A 20,260-nucleotide genomic window follows, 5' to 3' on the forward strand; every position below is an offset into this window, starting at 1 on the left:
TGGGAAAGGCATCTATTATAACTCAACAGAAAGAGCCTTTGTGGAAAGTGTGCACTTTAGGTCACTGCTTTTTGTAGTTTTTTGTAGTTGCAGGAATTATTCTGAAAAGAAAGCAGTGTAAATAGAGGAAATAAATACGATTTTGGAAGGTTGTATGGTTGCTATTTCCAGTCTCCCTGAAAAATTCTCTTTGGGATTCCAGTGCTGAGATTTCTGTTCTGCTGTTGGATATTACAAGTACACTTTCTGCTGCAATGTTTATAGCAAGTAAAAGTCTATGAATATGGTTTGAATTTATGCATGTGTTCTATTTAATAATTGCATTTCATTGTTTATTCAGACTTGATTTTCTACTCTAGCTTGTATAGCTGTCATCATCAGAGGCATGTGTTTCAGTTATTACATAGTCATGAAAGCCAACATACTTAAGTGTTGCAGATCTAGTGTTTCAGCCAATTAGATGAAACAGTGAACTTTTTGGCTTAATTTACTTCTGACATCATAATTCTGTGACCCAACAGAATTGGTTTAATTTCTTATCTGTTTTTGCCCTTCACAACTTGCAGATCTCAATTACATTAAAAGAACAATCACAATTCAGTAATATTTTAAACTTCTGTACAATCACAGCGGTATTCAAATCTGACACTGTAATTTACTCCTGTAACAGTGGGATTTCTAACTGGTTTTATTTCCTTTCTTGGCCTTCAGGTCATTCATATATTCAAGTAGTAAGGTCAGTCAGGTAGAATCTTTTTCTTAGATTCTTTCATTGTGTTTGTAGTGGAACTTCAGCCATCAAGTAAGAGCTGGCAGGTGTTGCTATAATATATATTCTACATATTGTTGTACTCTTGTACCTTATATTTTGTACTCTTGTATGAAGAATATTCCTGATCTTGCTGAAAAGCATAGTGATTTGGGCTGTAGTGTCGAGGAAGATGGAAATGACATGATGATTACATGACTGGTCTGTTAGGAAATGAATAAATTCAACAAGGTCTTCTCTACCCCTCAAAAAAAACTTAGGATCCTAGTACTAACCAGTGCTTGCGTATTACTGTGGTAAGATGGCTTTGGAATGGGGTATGGAGTGTAATATATTTTGTTCCATTTAACTTTATTATTTGGACCACTGATACGCTGGTACTGCATTTCTGACCAAACATCACTTTTTGGCCATTTTGGTTCAAAAATAGCAGTACAGTGTTCTGTTACTGAAATGCAGTAATATTTTATTAGCATATTTTCTCCACTACTCAATTCTGTCACATGCTGTAATTCTTTTGGTCATTAATGTACTTCTTTGTGAAGATTTTTAAACAAATCTTTGTATTTATTTTTATCAGCACTGTTTGCTGTCTCAGTAAGTCCTTCTAATATATCATGAGTTCAGCACTAATTATTGCGTGAGAACATTTTCTGCTTAACTGTGAGAAGAAAAATAAATTTAAGGTAATTGCACTGAGAGTTTTATTGTTTTATATGACTACTGTAAGTAAAAAGGACACAGTGTGATTTCTGATGTTTGTTTTAGTAACTGCCAAAATAGATATATGCTCAGTCTTGGAATTGCATTCTTTTACTTTGTTTTTGAGTGGGAGTAGAAGGGGAAAACTTAAAATAGTAAACTATAAGGTTTAGATCAATGTACTTTGTAATTTTTGTGCCTTTAAAGTGTTAGTTCAGTGCATTAGAAATATTTATGAAGGTTACCTTGGCAAGCGTTTTTTCCAACTAAAGGAATTAAATTACACAAAAGGTTTAGTCAGGCTTCTTAAACCTTATTTTTCAAAATTGACACGCTGTTGGCTCAAGCCTTATTAGTGTGGAGACTGCATGTGTGACACTGAGAGCAGCATGGAAGCTAAAACCAGAAATACGATGTATACCATGTGAGAAAAGTCCACTGACTTTGGTTACAGGTTGTGGCAGGGCATCGCTGGCTTTGCATTAAGTCAGCAAGTAGCCTCACTGTGACATCCTCAGCCCTTTTGCAGTGGCCATCTTATGGCGAGCACAATAATAACCACTTTCAGTGATGGTTCACCTAAATTTCATTCAACTGGCTTCTTTGAGGTCAAAAATACTGCATTAGGCTTTGAAGCACTGAAGGGAGGTAGAACAACTGAGAAATAAAGCCTGAGTTTTCAATACGTACCTAAATGAGGTGCATAAATGCTGATGTAGCTAAAATTGATATTGATATTCAAAGCTGTTCTAAGCAGTTCTAAGAACATAAAAAATACATTAAATAAATACACCAAATGTTTGTTACGGATTTGCTGCCTATCATCACCTCCAGAGTGTAACTCTCCCTGCCGCCCTCCAGTATTATTGATTATAAAACTGCCTGACCAATGGCAGCTTCATTGCATCATGTTTGCTCAGTTTCAAATTAGGGCAATATTTCTGTGTACTAACATGTTCACAGACAAGGTTAAAAATAAACCTATGTATGTAGAAAACCATCCCTGAAAATAATTAGTTTAGGCTAGAAAGGCTGTTTGACTTCTTTCAGCTGGTCAGAGTTGGTGTTTTCTTTAGGAGTACTTCATGTATTGAATAAAATTTTAAAAAGTAAAACTTTGTCTAGAGTTAATTTTGCACAATTATTCCTCAAAGTCAGGGCGTAAGAAAGATAAATCACATCATTATCTCAACTTCGTTGCACACTCTTTTCATTTTATAGTAAATGTTTTGCCATGCAATTAGTCATCTATAAAGTGCTAGTAACACACTCTGAGAGGTATATGTGACTCATGAAGAATTTCAGCTGTTTTGGAGCCAATACCTTTCTTGGTGCTCAGAATTCTAACAGAAGTCAGTGGGAGGTCTAGGTGTCCAAGGCTTTCAGGGATGAGACCCTAAATTTTAAAGTTATGGCTGTCTCCTGGTAGATAGTAAAAAGAGATGAATAAAAATACGCTTACTTTTAAATTCTGTAGATAAACCCATACCTATTCTCACTTCACCTCATTCCATGTTATTGTGCAGGACCACACCTGCTGATTCTGTCTGCTTGTTGTTTTCCACTATCAAAGAGATTTCTAGAAGCAAGCTCATACTTCGATAACATGGTCAGAGGTGTATAAAACTTTAAAAGTATAATCAAAGCACAACATTTTAGCTGATAAGAACTCCTGATTCTTCCATTTTTATTTTTTTTTTTTATTTAATTCAGCCGTCTGTTGTCTAGATTCAGTAACGCAGGAACGATGTAAGACTAATACATGTTGATTGAAAGACCAAAAAAAAAACTACTTTGGAAAAGTTGTATTTTAAGGCAATATACTGTCAATTATTTCTCATGTTTTGTACCTTTCATGCCAGACACAGTGTGGAAGACATACACGTCCTTTCCTTCAAAGCTGAAAATGCTAGAGCTGTAGTATTCCTAGAAGTATTTGTAAAAGTTGAAGGGGTGAAACACAAATCTGGCCACAAATTGATGGATTTATTTTTCAGTGGTTCTAGAAAGTGTTCTGAATATCTAATAGCTGATGCTAATGAAGAAAATATTTCCCTCACTTCTTTAGAATTTCAGCATTTACCAGTCTGCACATTTGGTTCCCTTATTGCATAATGGTATATTGTAATTGTAAATCGTGGTAGCTGTCTAAAAATCATAAAGCTCAGTTGTCTGTGGGAATGTCTTCTAAGCCCTGAAAAAAGTCAACACATTTTCATCCAAAGCTTACAGAAGCCTATATAAGGCAGCCATATTTTGAGGGAGCGAAATGCATTTAGGTGCTCCACTTCGAAAACAGAGGACTAAGTAATATGTGGTCCTTTAGGAAGCTTTTTTTTTGTTCTGCATCATATGTTAAGATATCTCATGTATGAAAGCTTCAATTTTAGAAGGGAAAATATCTAACTGCTATATTTATATTTCTAAAGGCAGAGAGAGTGTCAAAATTTTCTGTGGCATATCCCTTTTAATGGGTAGAAGAGGAACTGGTACCTTCTCTCTTACTTTTCCTCAGCTCCTTAAAACCATTAATCATTGTGGTTTCCTTCAATCTTTGTGGAAATTGCGGAATTGCTGCTCTCTCTAATTAATCTTCAAAGAATGAAACAGTAGAGACGAAGACCAGCTATGTCTTCCAGATATAGGTCTGTTTCTTCTAGTGTCTTCTTGCAGAATCCCAAAAGACTCTTTGATTTCTCAGTACTATGACCCCAGGTATTCACAAGACTTACACTGTGGGGTTTTTTTTGTGTTTTGGCTCTTCAGCCTGTTTATCTTAGCTCTAAAAAAATCAAATGGCAGTCATTTTCAAAATCAAAATGGGTCTGCTTTGAGGAGTTTACCCATTGAGATAATTAGCATTACCTTAAGGAGTCAAATGGCTCTTCAGGAGAATCAGTGTTGTTCTTCCAATGATTTTTTTTACACAGAAGACAAAAGCTTGCAATATCTTTTACATCTCTATAAATGCTTACATATAAAATATAAATTTGAATAAAAAAAAATTTATCAACAGTTTCTAAATCATGATTTTTGTGTTTCCATGACATCAACTAGAAGAATAACTTACATTGCTCTAGTGCTTAAATATATCTTCTGCATAACAAATAAACTCATAGCTATTTAATTTTTTATTTTTTTAATACTCAAATCTACATCTGATACAAAATAGGAATGTGAGTACTTTGAAGCAGGCTCTTATCTTGGAATGAAAGTCAGCATGTCCTAATGTGAAAATAAATAGGTCTTTACATAAGTTTAGGAAAAATACCAACAAAATGATTCATTAAGCTGTTTTTATCATCTGTTTGTGATAGTTAAACACATTTGCTATGCTTTTAATGTTTTTTTTTAAGAGTTTATCATAAGGCTATAAAAATGCTAATGAAGTACAAAACAATATGGAAGTTTTCAAATAGAATCAAAGTTAGTATTTTTTAAAGTAATTTTTACAAACCATTTATTCCATAGCTCTGGTAATGATTCATACAAAATTCTTGCAATTCGCATAGTTTGAAAACAGATCTTATAAAATGGTAATATTTCAAGTTTGGAATTTGGTTAATGAAACAAGTACATAATCTAAATAAAAAAAGACAATTACTGTTACTTAATCAGTTAGTGGGGACAATCAAATTTACTGATTTTAATTATGTATTGCATAGTCTGCCATGACTCTAAATCAGAGCTTCCAGACCTTAAGAAGTAATTCTTGATGCATCTTAATGTGTTTTTTCTGTCTTGTTATAAGGAACAAACATTTCTTAAATAAATGCCATTTTATAGTAAACTGGAAATAATGTTTTGTCTCTTAAAAATATATATCAGGATGAAAGAGCTTTACTTCTCAGAAATTTCGCGTAAATATTCTTAGTTGAATTGGAATTGGGAGTTTAGGACTTCATGAAAAGCCTTACTTAATAGAGTTTGATATAAATTGTGGGGTAGAGTTAGGTTACTGGGCTTCTTTATGGTTTTGAGGGTGACAGGCCTTTTGTATAGAGCAGTGTGATCAACTTGATTGTAGAAGGCAACCAAAGAGTTTTGCCTTGGATATTTCAGTGTCACTTCACAATTCTGTTCCATGGGTATCTTCTCTTAGGCTTTGAAAAGGGGTGGTTTTATTCATTAAAAATCAAAGACAAAAGCATTCAGGCTTCACCATGGGTATATTTGGTAGAAAGCATCAAAAAGAGTCTTTGCAGGCATGAACTTCTTGTTTTTCTAAGACTTGGAAGCCATTGGTAGTAGGTTGTGCATTATGCTGTGACACCCTGCTTGTGTTTTTTATGCTGTTGTCAGGCCCTTGCATACTTTCCTCAGTGGTTTGAGAACAGTGGATCATCATAGGTATTTAAATTAAGCCATTAAAATTTTCTTACATTGTGGCATTTTTTTTGTGGTTGAATATATTAGAAACACTCCATTTAAATCAGATAATTTTTGGCTATAATGTTTTTATCAGTTTTATGTGTATTCATGGTATGTTTATTTTTATTGTAAATCACAAAAGAAATTTCAAAGAAAGAAGGAAGATGCTGAATTTGGTTCTGTGAGCTGGAATAAGACAATATAATTTCTCTACAACTGTTTTTCTTGCAGTTGTGAACATATGACACTTCTGTTTGTAGTAAAGAAACTCAAAAATCCCAAACCAATCAAAGAAATTATCAAGCTTATAATTTTAATAATGACCTTAGCTCAGGACATTAAGTTGGGAATTAATGATCAGTTAAGGTTAATGACTCAATGCTTTGAGTCATTAAACTCCAAGAAAATGCCCTGTACTTTGATTGTTTTTGTTTTATTGAAGGTAGGTTATATATTTCCAAACACAAGGGGAATGAATACGAACAAAAAACAGAGGTATTTTAGTATGTGCCTCCTTCTGCAGCCCCAGCATAGCTAAAAATGCCATATGCTTATTAGAGTTTTGTAAGTGCGAGGACTTAATGAGCAAAATCTTTCAGAGCCACCTTTCTTTCTTTCTTTCTTATTTTGAAACAAATTAAGAACCTCGCAAAGCATAGGTTAACACTTCAGTGCTAGGGCTGAACTTCACCTTTTTCTGTGAAGTTATTCCACAATGTCTCCTAAATAAGCAGTTATAGGATATTGCAATAGTACATAAGAATACAAGCCTTTGGATACTTGTTGTATGTAGCAGGTACATATTTGCATGTAAGTGGGTAATAAGTATTTTCATTGTAATCCGTATCTAATTTGTATGCTACTTACACAGTCCAGAAGATGGAAAGTTGTGTATGTGAGCATTTAGCAGACAAGGAGTGCTTAAACATGAAGCCCTTTATTTTTCCATACTGGGCAGATGTAAGCTTAACAATATCCTACAAATAATTCTGAGTCCTTTCTGACATAAAGTAGTATATTTAAAGTAAGGTGTCTTAGTGAGATTTTCACTTTAAATAGAATAAGGGTTAAATGATAACTTGACTTATCTTTTAAATGACAAAAAATAAAGAAATTGCAAGACCTTTTCACACATTAGATATGTATTGTCATTTATCATCTAGATATCAGGCTAGCAGTGCGAAGTAATAAAACATATCATCGAAAAATGTGCTATAGGTCTGAATCACTCTTTCATTCCACCTCCCAGCTAACTGTAGTATTAAATCAAACAAGCAGAACATTTCCTTAGGCAGCCATTGCCTTTTAATTTCCTGAAGAACCTTAAAATATCATTCATTACAAGTACTACACATATTTGGTTTTTAAAAGTCTCATAAATCAATACCAGGCTGACTGTAATAATTATTACAAGTTAGTGCATAATTTTCGTGCTGAAGGCTGCATGCAGAACTTTAGCATATGCAAACGAGGCAATTCAAACTGTGTATAGATATTAATATGAAGAAGCAGGTAACGAGGTGCAGGCTATGAATTATGCATCAAGAGCGCTGATCTTCAATGAGGAAAATGAATTCAGCATGTAATCTAATTAGTGATGGAAGTCTATTACATCTAACTGCAAAAGCAACCGTCCTTGAAACAAATTTATTTACAGTCCATGTTACCACTTGAAACAACTTTGAAATGATGTGTAAGACAACAGCTTAATTGTAAAAATTTTTTTGTTTGTTTGTTTCAGTTCTAGACCTGGAAGGCCTCCTAAGAGGACTCAAAGTGTCACCTCCCCAGAGAATTCTCATATCATGCCACATTCTGTCCCAGGCCTAATGTCTCCTGGAATCATCCCGCCAACAGGTAGGATCGCTAGAAACACCTTCACATGAACAATCTTTTGAATTCATGGCTTACATCCACTTGTTAATAAATTAAGTCTAGGAAATCAGCACCCAAATATCACAAGGGAGTTCCCATAATGTAACATTATTGCTATGTAAATGCATTATATGTAATGGAAATTTTGGCAGCTCAGTACTTTAAAATACAGATAACCAAGCAAATAATAATAATTTGTATTTTTTCCCCTGTTCTTTATAAACAAAAAGCATTCAGAGCATGACTTACTTATCATTAGACAATAATCTCTCTATTCATTTTTAATAGATTGGTTATCTTCTGATTTTTTGCTGCTTTGGTTGATTAGATAATGTCATCATGAATATAGTTGCCCGAAGAAACTGAGTTAGTTAAAATAACTCCATGTTACACACACGTTTTTCTTAATTTTTCATCCTGAAATTCTATTTTGATATGTCTCCTGAGGCCTTATACTAATGTAAAAGTTCTGTAACAATCTGTTTCTTATACTACCATTTTTCCTTTGAAAATTGCTGCAGCATCTCCTAGCAGTGACTTACGCTTAGATATAGTTAAGAAAGGATGTGTTGCAGGCAGAAGATGAACAGAGCCATCTGAAGACAGAGGCACCCAACTGTCAAGCTGTTGATTGCAGTGTTGTATTTTCTTTCTTTGTGTTACAGATGGGGTAAATTTTCCCACTTGCTTCAGCAAAGCTCACCTGAGCTTCCACTTCTCCCTGCTTGTTTGCATGGATCAGACTCAAGCACTGATTTTTTCTTAGGCAAAGATAATAAACTAGACAGATACAAATAGAAAGGACTATTACTGGGTCTTGGATATTGGATAGATGGGTGAATGTTTGAGTACATGCCCGTGATCACAAGTCTGTTTAAGAATGAGCATGATTTTGGCGTGGTTTTGGTCATAGCTGACTAAAAATATGCACAGTTCAGGAAATACCATATGCCAAAAACTGTTTACAGTGTGGATGCAAATGTCTTGTCTGGACAAGGGAAGAAAATGAAGAGAGTTTAGCTCTCTGGACAAAAGTGGGGCCATGCCAATTTGCCTTAGGGCTCAAGAACTGCTTTACAATAGTGAGATAGACACATACCCAGAAATAATTTGTTAGAAATTAACAGTTTTTCGAAAGGCTAAAGATCAAGAAAAGTGACAAAAGAAGTCAGATGGGTTGGTAGAGTTATAAAGTAAGTAGAAGGAAGGAGGGATGACACTGAGAGTGCAGGCAGGCACAGGAGGGTGTCAGGCAAGTAGGACACACCGTGGTAGTCTGGGCAATTGTGACCAGCAAAAAAATGAATGCAGTTTGAAATATCTTACACAGTAGTATTTACAGGATAAAATCTAGTGAAGGAGATGGAGTTAATGCAGTGTGAATGCAACATGAGAATAATAGGGTCTATGTGGGAAAAGAACAAAAGTTTTTATAGGGTATAAGCATTTGTGTTTATGAGGGAGAGATCAAAAATTGCAGAAGCAAAGAGAACTTATTTGGGGGAAGTCAGACAAGAAAATATCAAAGAAAAAATGCATGTAAAAAGTATAAAGGAGATGACATGAAAGAAATCAGAGACAAATAAGCAGGCCAGAAAGAGGGAGACAGGAAAAATCCCCTTGTCAACAGTATCGTTTGGAATTTTGTGTTACAGTTAATATGTAAGAGCAGATCACCTCTTGACATAATATCTTCTGGGGATTTTTTTGCAAATTTTTTTTCTTCTAAGAAAGCAGCTTAAAACCACAACTAATGCCTAAAGTATCCAGTTCCTCTCTAGTCCTTTAAAGGTGGTCATAAGAAGTTAATGATAAAAATACATAGTACTGAAAACACAGATCCAATTTCTTAGAATATCGGCCCACAAAAACAGATGTAGGTCTTTTAAAAATGATAATAACCCCCCCCCAACCAGACCAATTCAAAATTAAAGGAAATAGGCATATACAAGATTATAATTCATCAAATCCTTTTAGGATGGTGGTGCTTTGGGAGTCTCTTGCAGAAGAGGAAAGGTTTAAATGAAATCGCCATTAAGTTTGAACTGGTTTCACATTGCATGGCTTACCACAAGAGAAGGGGTGAGCATGATTTTTTTCCCATTGTGGTGATGTTGAGTTTCAAACAGCACGAAAAATGTAAACATTGACACTGTTCGAAGCATGCTGTAGGGTATAGTGTTCCACCGAGTATGGCTCAGCAAAGGTAAGGAGCAGCGTTACATGACTGTCATTCCAGCATTTTATAGACAGACAAGCATAAAAATAGGCTTAAAAACTGTGTGTTCAAAACAATGAATAGTGCGTCTGCATTGTAAGAACGAAAACTACTGTAAGAGCCTTACCAAGAAAACTGTTATAACTGCAATAGATGATGTAGGTGCTGTTATGTTCTACCATGGTAGTTGATACTAGAAAATTCTTGCCACTGTGAACATCTTCCTCCCTTTTTTCACTGTATACTTGTAGAACCACAAAATAGCTGGGGTTGGCAGGCATCACTGGAGATCATCTGGTCCAACCTCCCCTGTTCAAAGTAGGGTCTTTGTTGGTTGTTCAGAAGGAGGTTGTTCAGGGCTGCATGCAGTTGTAGTTTGAGTATCTTCAAGAATGGAGACTCCACAGCATCTTTTTTCAACTTGTTCCAGTGTTTGACTACTATCAAAATAAAGTATTTTTTCCTACTTTTAAGTGGAATTTCATGTATTTCAACTTTTTGTCTGTTGGCCAACACTGAAAAGCCTGGCTTCATCTTTACTTAGTTCCTATCAGGTACCTGTACATATTGATAAGATCCATGCCCCTCCCACGCCTTTCCAGGTTGAGCAGTCACAGTTCTCTGAGCCTCTCTTCCTATGTCAGGTGCTCCAACCCCTTAACCATTTTTGTGGACGTAAGATGACTCTTTGAGAAGTTTATGATGTTTAAATTTCCTGTTTGGATCCAGCTCTAAGCAGAAAAAGATCAAAGTGCTGAATTATTAAGTGCTCTCCCCCTCCCTTCTCTCTCTTTTTTTGGTACCAAATTATTCTTTTTAAGCTTTCTGATTGATTTAATAATCTGAGTATAATAACTAACTTTTCTTCCTGCCTACAAAAGAGTATAAGTGATCACACAAACAATTATGTGCCATTTAATGCTCTGTAAGTATCAGAGATCTGCAATTACTAGGTGAATCTAAGATATACAATGCTATGAATTAACATAGTGAAAATCTTCCTCTTTCTGAATTCTGCCATATACTACAGAAATACATGTTTGAAGGTGGAAACTGCTTTCTAAAGGGGCTGGTTCTGCATGCATTGTTTATGTGTGCAAATAATATTGGTACAAAACTGTATGCTGAGACTTCTTATGAAATATCATGATTATATGTTTTTGTAGGAGGCCAACTTCAGGAACCCTTAAAAATCTACTTTCTTACTGGTCCAGTCTGAAAACCCATGCAGAGAATCTCACGTCATCACTTAGAATGAATTTGCTTTAGAGAGCATGGATTTTGGGGAGCATAAAGTGAGAAAATGAGGATCACCTCTTTGGTGATACTCTGTCCATTTTATCACAAGATTCATAAATACTACCCACAGTTGCTGGTCTAGCCACTGTCTCTCATTAGTGTGAATTTACAGAATGTTCCAAAGTTTGGAAAAGACTGGTCAGCTGACAAAAGACAGTCTTATGTCTATTAAAATAAATGCAGGACCCTTGAAGGTGGGACAAAATGAGGAATGTGTAGCAACAGGAAATGAAGAGCTTCTTGAATTGTCTAAAGAGTTAAAATCTGTCTGTTACAAGTGATGTAGTCAGAAGAAAGAAGAGTTTGGTGTAGGTTCAGACAGGTGTACTGACTTTTCAGGCTTATCTGGATAATGTCTTGAAGCCCTTCCAAAACTAGATGGCTCGTTGTAGTTAACTTTGATCTGCAGTTCTCTGTGTATTGCAGATCTTTTCTTGGCTGATGTGCTTAGAAGGCTTCAGAAGTTGTCTAAAGTTGAAACGGTAGACAACTGTGATTAATCAGAAAAGCAGTGCTGTAATTCCTGAGTAAAGTGTATGGTACACATTGTGCTCTGTATTTTGTCTGTAGTTTCTATATAACATATAAGATTATACTTCCGTTATTTTTCACACAACCTTTGAAAAACAATTGTCTTCACTTTTATTCTTTTGTTAATTATTCTTTAGTATTTTAGGGTTTAAAACCATTTTATAAAGGTCTTGACATAATTCTTCTGCAGCTTGTCCTACCGAGTCTATAAGCTACAGGCAATGAAACAAGCTACAGAACTCTTGTACTTATTTCAGGAGCTGCAACTTTCTCTCAAAGATAAAATGTTAATATAGAGTGCTTTTGGAAATCACTATTATAGGGCATGATAAGAATGCTACTTTGTTTATATATGTATCTCTATATATGGATGTCTCTCGGTCAATTAAAAAAAGTAATTTCAAAGAACCTTACATGTTGAATTTATTACATTAATTTTATATTAAATTAATCTCAGTTATTATTGTTGCTATTACTACTATTTTGAACAGGTTTGCTTTACGATAGGTCCTTCTGGCCATCTATTCCATATTTGTTACCAGACTCACCTTTTCCAGTGTAAAGATACTAAGCTTCCTCTGAAATGTTTCATATGTATGAATTCTAACTACTTTCCTGTATTAAATTCCTGTTCTTTTTTTTTCTCATGTGATAATCTGAAGATGTAATTTCTAATTTCATCCTTATTTTCTCTTACTGTGTGCCTGAATCAATAAGATTTTATTCCAGCTTCCATCCTATACAAAATTCTCTGAGCCACGAAGCATTTTTGAAAGGGGTTAGAGTAAGGAGCGAACTGGAAGGTTCTGTATAGGCTATTTGAGCTTGGAGGACAAATGGAGTTCACAGATGCAGCTGTTGATAAAGTGTGGCAATGTTTCTGCTAAAGTAGAAGATGGAATTATTTGGTGTTTAAAGAAAGATTAATCAATTAAATAATTTCATTTTCTCTGGCTCACAGTTATTGATGTTGTATGAGGCATAACTTGAAGAATGGTTAAAATAGAATTATAATGTTATTATAGCCACATCATATTGGATAGTGCCAAGAAACAAAATCTGCAGTTGGAAGGATTTTCTCCTGGTAGGCTCAGTCTTGTAAGGTTTTAAGAATGTATTTAACTTACTGAAGTGAATAGAGTTGATTTATAATAAGTATTATTACATAAGTATTATTTACAATAAGTATTCTAGGTTCTAGAAATTAAGTTTGAGTTACATACTTCGCAATTTAAAGAAACAAACCTATTCAGTTATTTATTTTACATAGTGTGTACATTTTGTGATCCTGTGTTGGTTAAAAAGATAGACATTAATGAAATCGTGTGGCTATTGCTTGCTTCTTTTACAAGGCATTCCATGTTAACAACACAGTGTTTTGGTTATTAGTGTTTAATCATTTTTAACATTGGCATTGCTTTTGATTTGTGTTATAGGATGATGTGCTGTTTATTGGTTAGGACTGAGCTAACTTACTGTAAAAATAAGCAACAGAGTCCTGCTTTCAGAGTGATAAACTGTAACCTAATTCAAGAAACTGAATCAGATTACACAAACATTTTTGCACTTCATTAAGGAAGTAGTCATTATAATTAATGTGAAAGCTTCTATCGTTCACCTGTTGATGTATCAGTGGGAAGATACACTGACTCAACTCTGTAAATACATTGTTTCATAGTTCTTAAACTCATAATTAAGGTGTAATTCAGGCCACCTGTCCTCTTCTGAAAACACTGTCATAACTTTGTCATATAATCATCCTGTTGAAAGGCTAGATATCTTCTACTTTATCACAAGATACTTTCTCACTGCAAACCAGTTCTGGAAGCTCACTAGTTTTAAAGTTCCAATGAGTCCCTTATATTCACTGATTAATAATTAAGTTGGTTTTCCATGTAGCCACAAATTTTGTAAAAATCCCCTAATCAGGTAATTGTTTCAGCAACTATTGAGGTAAGAATACAAGACACAGTGGGAACTTGAGTGCTTAGCTGTATAATCTCAGCCATATGAAAATTATTTTCTGAGGAAATAGAGAACCTTTTTTTATTAAAAAGTTTTAATCAGTAAGAACTTGTACATTTTTCAGTGTTATACCATGCAACACTACATATATTCAAAGTCTACAGGATAGTCAGAGAGTCAAACCTCATGCAGATTTACCCACTGCCTGTTGAGAAAATCCCTAGATGGAACCGTTTCCAGAGATGCTCACTGCTTTTTCGATATAAAGGGAACAAGTGGGTTCACTTCAAAAGAGACTCTCGGATTAAATATTTAAGCAGTAAGGATAGTCAGTTATCTTGATACTCACAAGGTACTCAAAAATAAACTGAGGCGTGAAGTTATTTTACAGTGTAGTTGTAAGCAAGTGAATCTTCTACTTGCATTTTGTGACCATTTAGTGTTAGGTTGTGATGTGCACAGATCTATTGCTTTTCAGTGGAAAAATCTGAGATAAGAATTTTTTGTTTCTTCCTGGATCACAGAATAATTTTGCCTTCTGAAGGCAAAGGGTGTAATGCTATTGATCTGTTGATTTCCCCATAAGAATATTTCTGTACCAGTTATGTAGGATCCCAGTTGAAGAACTATATTCTGTGAAGATAAGCTATTAGAAGATACTAGTAAAGCTGCTAATGATGTGTGTTATTTTTCATATATGTGTAGCTTTGCTAAATCAGGGTAGGTTTAACATGATCAAAAAAACCAGTGTCTCTGACTCTAGAAGTGGTCCTCACCCAAATTCCAGTTTCTTTTTGTCATGGTTTAAGCCCAGGCCGTAAATCAGAACCACGAAGTCCACTTCCCCCGCCCACCTTTCTTCCCTCCGCTCCTGGAGGGACGGGGAGGAGAATCGAAAGAATGCAACTCCCACGGGTTGAGATAAGAACAGTTTAATAACTAAGGTATAACACAAATCGCCACTGCCGCCACCAACAGTAACAACGACAAGAGAAATAATAAGGGAAGAGAATACAATACCGCCCGCCGGAAAAGACAGCCCGGCCGAAAAAAGGGACGTGCCCTTCCGGGTAGCTCCCAGTTACATCCCCGGGCATGACGTGCTGTGGTATGGAATACCTCCTTGGCCAGTCTGGGTCAGGTGTCCTGTCCCCGCTTCCTCCCGGCCCCTCCTTCTCCCTGGCAGAGCATGAGACTCACAAAATCCTTGGTCAGTCTAAACATCAGTGTTATCACTTTTTTGTTCCCAGGCCAAAAGTCAAAAACACAGTGCTGCAACAGCTACTAAGAAGGAGAAAAAAACCTGACTGCCACTGCTGAACCCAGGACAGTATCCACCCCTTGTTCCATACCATTCACGTCATGCTCAGATCCCACATTTTCCATATACCCTCACTCTCATCTCGGTGCACTGTTAGCTTAGTGCACAGACCAATTCCTATAAAGCTACTGAGTCCATTCGGTCCATGATGTTGGGCTCCATCTCTTGTAACAGTCTTTCAGGGCAGGAGAGGCTGTATGCAGTGTTGGATCGTTGCCTGATGATGCTGATCGTTCCTTTACTGTAGAACTCATCCGGTTCTATCAAAGTTCATTCTCTGTTGGGATGATGGTGGGAGGGAAGTCAGGGCCAGTCGCTGGTGCCCTGCAGACTTCTAGTTGATGGGCTATAGCAGGCAACAGCATACAATTGAGTTCATTGTCTGTTTTCCCCTAAAATCAAATCCCCTTTAGGTATACATTGGACTTCCCCATCTTCCCGCATTACCCACCAAGTATATCCAGGTCCCTGAGCAAAAGCAATCCCACGAGTGGGTTTGCCTTTACCTGAAGCAGGAATAATCCAGTCTGTCTTCCCCAGCAAATTCTTCATGTGCACCACAGGAACTTTGTCCCCCTCTACAATATGTAAAAGTTCTGACTGTGCTGGGCCAGCCCTGTTGGCAGATCCTCTGGTGTTGACCAACCAGGTGGCCTTTGGTAAGTGTGTATCCCAGTGCTTGAAAGTTCCCCCACCCATTGCTCTCAGTGTAGTTTTTAACAGCCCATTGTACCGTTCGATTTTGCCGGAGGCTGGTGCATGGTAGGGGATGTGATATACCCACTCAATGCCATGCTCTTTGGCCCAAGTGTCTATAAGGTTATTCCGGAAATGAGTCCCATTGTCTGACTCAGTTCTCTCTGGGGTGCCATGTCGCCACAAAATCTGTTTCTCAAGGCCCAGGATAGTGTTCCGGGCAGTGGCATGGGGCACAGCGTATGTTTCCAGCCATCCGGTGGTTGCTTCCACCATGGTAAGCACATGGCGCTTGCCATGGCGGGTTGGTGGGAGTGTGATATGGTCAATTTGCCAGGCCTCCCCATATTTATACTTCAGCCATCGTCCTCCATACCAGAGAGGCTTTAACCGTTTGGCTTGTTTAATTGCAGCACATGTTTCACACTCATGAATAACCCGAGCAATAGTGTCCATTGTTAAGTCCACCCCTCGATCACGGGCCCATCTGTATGTTGCATCTCTGCCCTGATGACCTGAAGTGTCATGGGCCCACTGGGCCAAAAATAATTCACCTTTATGTTGCCAATCTAAGTCCATTTGAGCCACTTCAATCTTAGCAGCTTTATCCACTTGTTGGTTGTTCTGGTGTTCCTCAGTGGCCCGACTCTTGGGTACATGGGCGTCTACATGGCGTACCTTCACCACCAGGTTCTGCACCCGGGCAGCGATATCTTGCCACAGTGCAGCAGCCCAGATGGGTTTACCTCTGCGTTGCCAGTTGCTCTGCTTCCATTGCTGCAACCACCCCCACAGGGCATTTGCCACCATCCATGAGTCAGTATAGAGATAAAGTACTGGTCACTTTTCTCGTTCAGCAATGTCCAGGGCCAGCTGGATGGCTTTCACCTCGGCAAACTGACTCGATTCACCCTCTCCTTCAGCAGTTTCTGCAACTTGTCGTTGAGGACTCCATACAGCTGCCTTCCATCTCCGATGTTTTCCCACAATATGGCAGGACCCATCAGTAAACAAGGCATACTGCTTTTCACTTTCTGACAGTTTATTATATGGTGGGGCCTCTTCAGCACGCATCACCTCCTCCTCTGGTGACATTCCAAAATCTTTGCCCTCTGGCCAGTCCATGATGACTTCTAGAATGCCTGGACGACTGGGATTTCCTATTCGAGCTCGTTGTGTAATTAGTGCAGCCCATTTACTCCGTGTCGCATCGGTTGCATGATGTGTAGAGGAGACCCTGCCTTTGAACATCCAGCCCAGAACGGGCAACCTGGGTGCCAGGAGGAGCTGTGCTTCAGTGCCCATCACCTCCGAAGCAGCTCGAACCCCTTCATAGGCTGCCAGTATCTCTTTTCTCAGTTGGGGTATAGCTGGCCTCAGATCCTTTGTATCCCCGACTCCAAAAGCCGAGGGGTCGACCTCAAGTCTCCCCTGGAGCTTTCTGCCAGAGGCTCCAGGTAGGACCATTCTCCCCAGCTGCGGTGTACAGTACATTTTTTACATCTGGCCCATTCCGGACTGGTCCAAGGGCTACTGCATGAACCATCTCACGTTTAATTTGCTCAAAGGCTTGTTGTTGCTCAGGGCCCCATTTAAAATCATTCTTCTTCCGGGTTACATGATAGAGAGGGCTTACAATCGAACTGTAATTTGGGATGTGCATTCTCCAGAACCCCACAGCACCCAAGAAAGCTTGTGTTTCTTTCTTATTAGTTGGTGGAGACATTGCTGTTATTTTGTTGATCACATCTGTAGGGATCTGGCAACGTCCATCTTGCCATTTTATTCCCAAAAATTGAATCTCCTGTGCAGGTCCCTTGACCTTACTCCATTTTATGGCAAAACCAGCTTTCAGCAGGATTTGGATTATTTCCCTCCCTTTCTCAAAGACTTCTTCCGCTGTATCACCCCACACAATAATGTCATCAATGTACTGCAGGTGTTCTGGAGCTTGCCCCTGTTCCAGTGCATTCTGGATCAGTCCATGGCAGATGGTAGGGCTGTGTTTCCACCCCTGGGGCAGTCGGTTCCAAGTGTACTGGACGCCCCTCCAAGTAAAAGCAAACTGTGGCCTGCACTCTGCTGCCAAAGGAATTGAGAAGAATGCATTGGCAATATCAATCGTGGCATACCACTTGGCTGCCTTTGACTCCAGTTCATACTGAAGTTCTAGCATGTCCGGTACGGCAGCACTCAATGGTGGTGTGACTTCATTCAGGCCACGATAGTCTACTGTTAGTCTCCACTCTCCATTAGACTTTCGCACTGGCCATATGGGGCTATTAAAGGGTGAGCGGGTCCTGCTGATCACTCCCTGACTCTCCAGACTACGGATCAGTTTATGGATGGGAATCAGGGAGTCTCGGTTGGTGCGATACTGCCGCCGGTGCACTGTTGTGGTTGCGATTGGCACTTGTTGTTCTTCGACCTTCAGCAACCCCACAAGAGAAGGATCCTCTGAGAGACCAGGCAAGGTGGACAGCTGTTCATTTTCCTCAGTCTCCAAAGCAGCAATACCAAAAGCCCATCGGTACCCTTTTGGGTCTTTGAAGTACCCTCTGCTGAGGTAATCTATGCCGAGGATGCATGGAGCCTCTGGACCAGTCACAATGGGGTGCTTTTGCCATTTCCTTCCAGTCAGGCTGATCTCAGCCTCCAGTACAGTCAACTCTTGGGATCCTCCTGTCACTCCAGAGATATAGATGGGTTCCACCCCTTGACAGCTTGACGGCATCAGGGTACACTGTGCACCGGTATCTACGAGAGCTTTATACTTCTGTGGGACTGATGTGCCAGGCCATCTGACCCACACAGTCCAGTAAATCCGATTGTCCCCTACCTCCACCTGGGTGGAGGCAGGGTCCCTCTAACAGTCATCACAACGTTGGACACCTAAGTCGTGTTGAAAGGGATTATTCTTCGTTATCACAGGAGCTGGAGTAAAATCAGCTCTTCCGCTCCATCTGGGAACCTGCTCACCAGAGACTGAAGCTGCAGCTCTCATGGGATGATTAGTCTTGACCCTTGTTCCTATTTTCAATTCATGCACCCGTTCCTCCAAAGCTGAAGTAGGTTTTCCATCCCACTTCGTCATGTCTTCTCCATGATCCCGCAGGTAAAACCATAGGGTGGCCCGTGGTGTTTGCCTTCTATATCTTCTGTCTTGAACAATAGGACGTCTTTTGCTAACAGCTGAGACGTATGTTGGTACACGTGAGGAGCTGGATAAATCAGATAGATCGTCCCTCAATTGTTTGACATCCTGGGACAGTTTTTCCACAGCTGAGATGATGGAAGGGGTGAGATTGTCTTCGAACTCTCGGAGTTTGTGAATCATTTCATCCACTGTTGGTGTTACTATGTCACCCCAGGTTACTGTTGCCAATGAATGGGCATATGATGACGGTGCATTCCGTGTAAGTTTTCGCCACATGGGTCGTGTACATTAGACTTCATCTGGGTCTATGGGTATATCTCCGTTATTCGGTTTGATGTGATAGATCATCTCTACGATGGCTGATTCCCTCAGAGACTGGATGCCTTTGTCTAAAGTAGTCCACTTGGCCGAACGACTCGTAACATCATCCTTGTATGGAAACCTTTCTTTCACAGCTGCCAAGAGCCGCCTCCAAAGACTGAGGGACTTTTTCTCTCTTGCAATTGCTTTGTCAATTCCCCCTTCTCTAGGCAAGTGATCCCAGCTGCTTGGCTTCCATACCTCCTAGTTCGTGACCATCGGCCCCATTGTCCCAGCATCGTAGCAACCAGGTGATGATGTGCTCCCCTGGTTGACGGGTAAAATCTTTTCTCATATTCCGTAGCTCGGTTGAGGTCCGAGGTCGAGAAGTCACCTCTTCTTCTTCTTCTTCGTCATGGGATGATGACTCCTGATCAGATGGTGGCCCGGGTGGTGAATACATTGTTTCTTCATCTTGCTTCACCCTTCTTGCCTCTTTTTTGCTTTTTCTCTTGTGTATGGGGGCAATCGATATTGGTACGAATTGGTCCTCTGGTTTAGCTGCAGTCATTATCACTGTGGTTTGAGTAGCAACAGTACTTGTCGCAGGGGGTGGTGTAGCTGCTGTGGTTGGGGCTGGGGTAGCTTCGCTATCTGTTGCAGTTGAAGTTTGAGTAGCGGCTGTACTTGTCGCTGGGGGTGGTGTAGCTGCTGTGGTTGGAGCTGGGGTAGCTTCGCTGTCTGTTGCAGTTGAAGTTTGAGTAGTGGCTGTACTTGTCGCTAGGGTAGCTGCACTGTCTGTTGCAGTCGAAGTTTGAGTAGTGGCTGTACTTGTCGCTAGGGGTGGTGTAGCTGCTGTGCTCGGAGCTGGAGTAGCTGCGCTGTCTGTTGCTTCGCCCTCAGATCCAAGGACATTTCCTTCCTTTTGAAGGTGCTGGATAGTGTTGAACAAGGCCCGGTAAGCATAGGCCAAGCCCCAGCACGTTGACATGATTTGTCCCTCTCTGGTATGACCAGGATGACAGCACACCTCATTTAAGTGTTTTACTAATTCTT

The 20,260-nt window shown here is 39.0% G+C and overlaps 1 protein-coding gene across 4 annotated transcripts in view; it reads left to right on the forward strand.

Annotated features, from left to right (window-relative positions):
- DACH1 (dachshund family transcription factor 1) overlaps window positions 1–20,260 on the forward strand; it is a gene marked incomplete at its 5' end in the record, with an annotated part of 382,732 nt that overhangs the window by 142,703 nt on the left and 219,769 nt on the right. For all 4 annotated transcript variants that reach the window (XM_080613963.1, XM_080613964.1, XM_080613965.1 and 1 more), the window contains one exon: window positions 7,584–7,699. In XM_080613963.1, the coding sequence (XP_080470089.1) occupies window positions 7,584–7,699 (116 nt within the window). The remainder of the gene's footprint in view (window positions 1–7,583; window positions 7,700–20,260) is intronic.

This window comes from Psittacula echo (assembly GCF_963264785.1).
Source record: "Psittacula echo genome assembly, chromosome: 3".
NCBI classification, from domain to species: Eukaryota; Metazoa; Chordata; class Aves; order Psittaciformes; family Psittacidae; genus Psittacula; species Psittacula echo.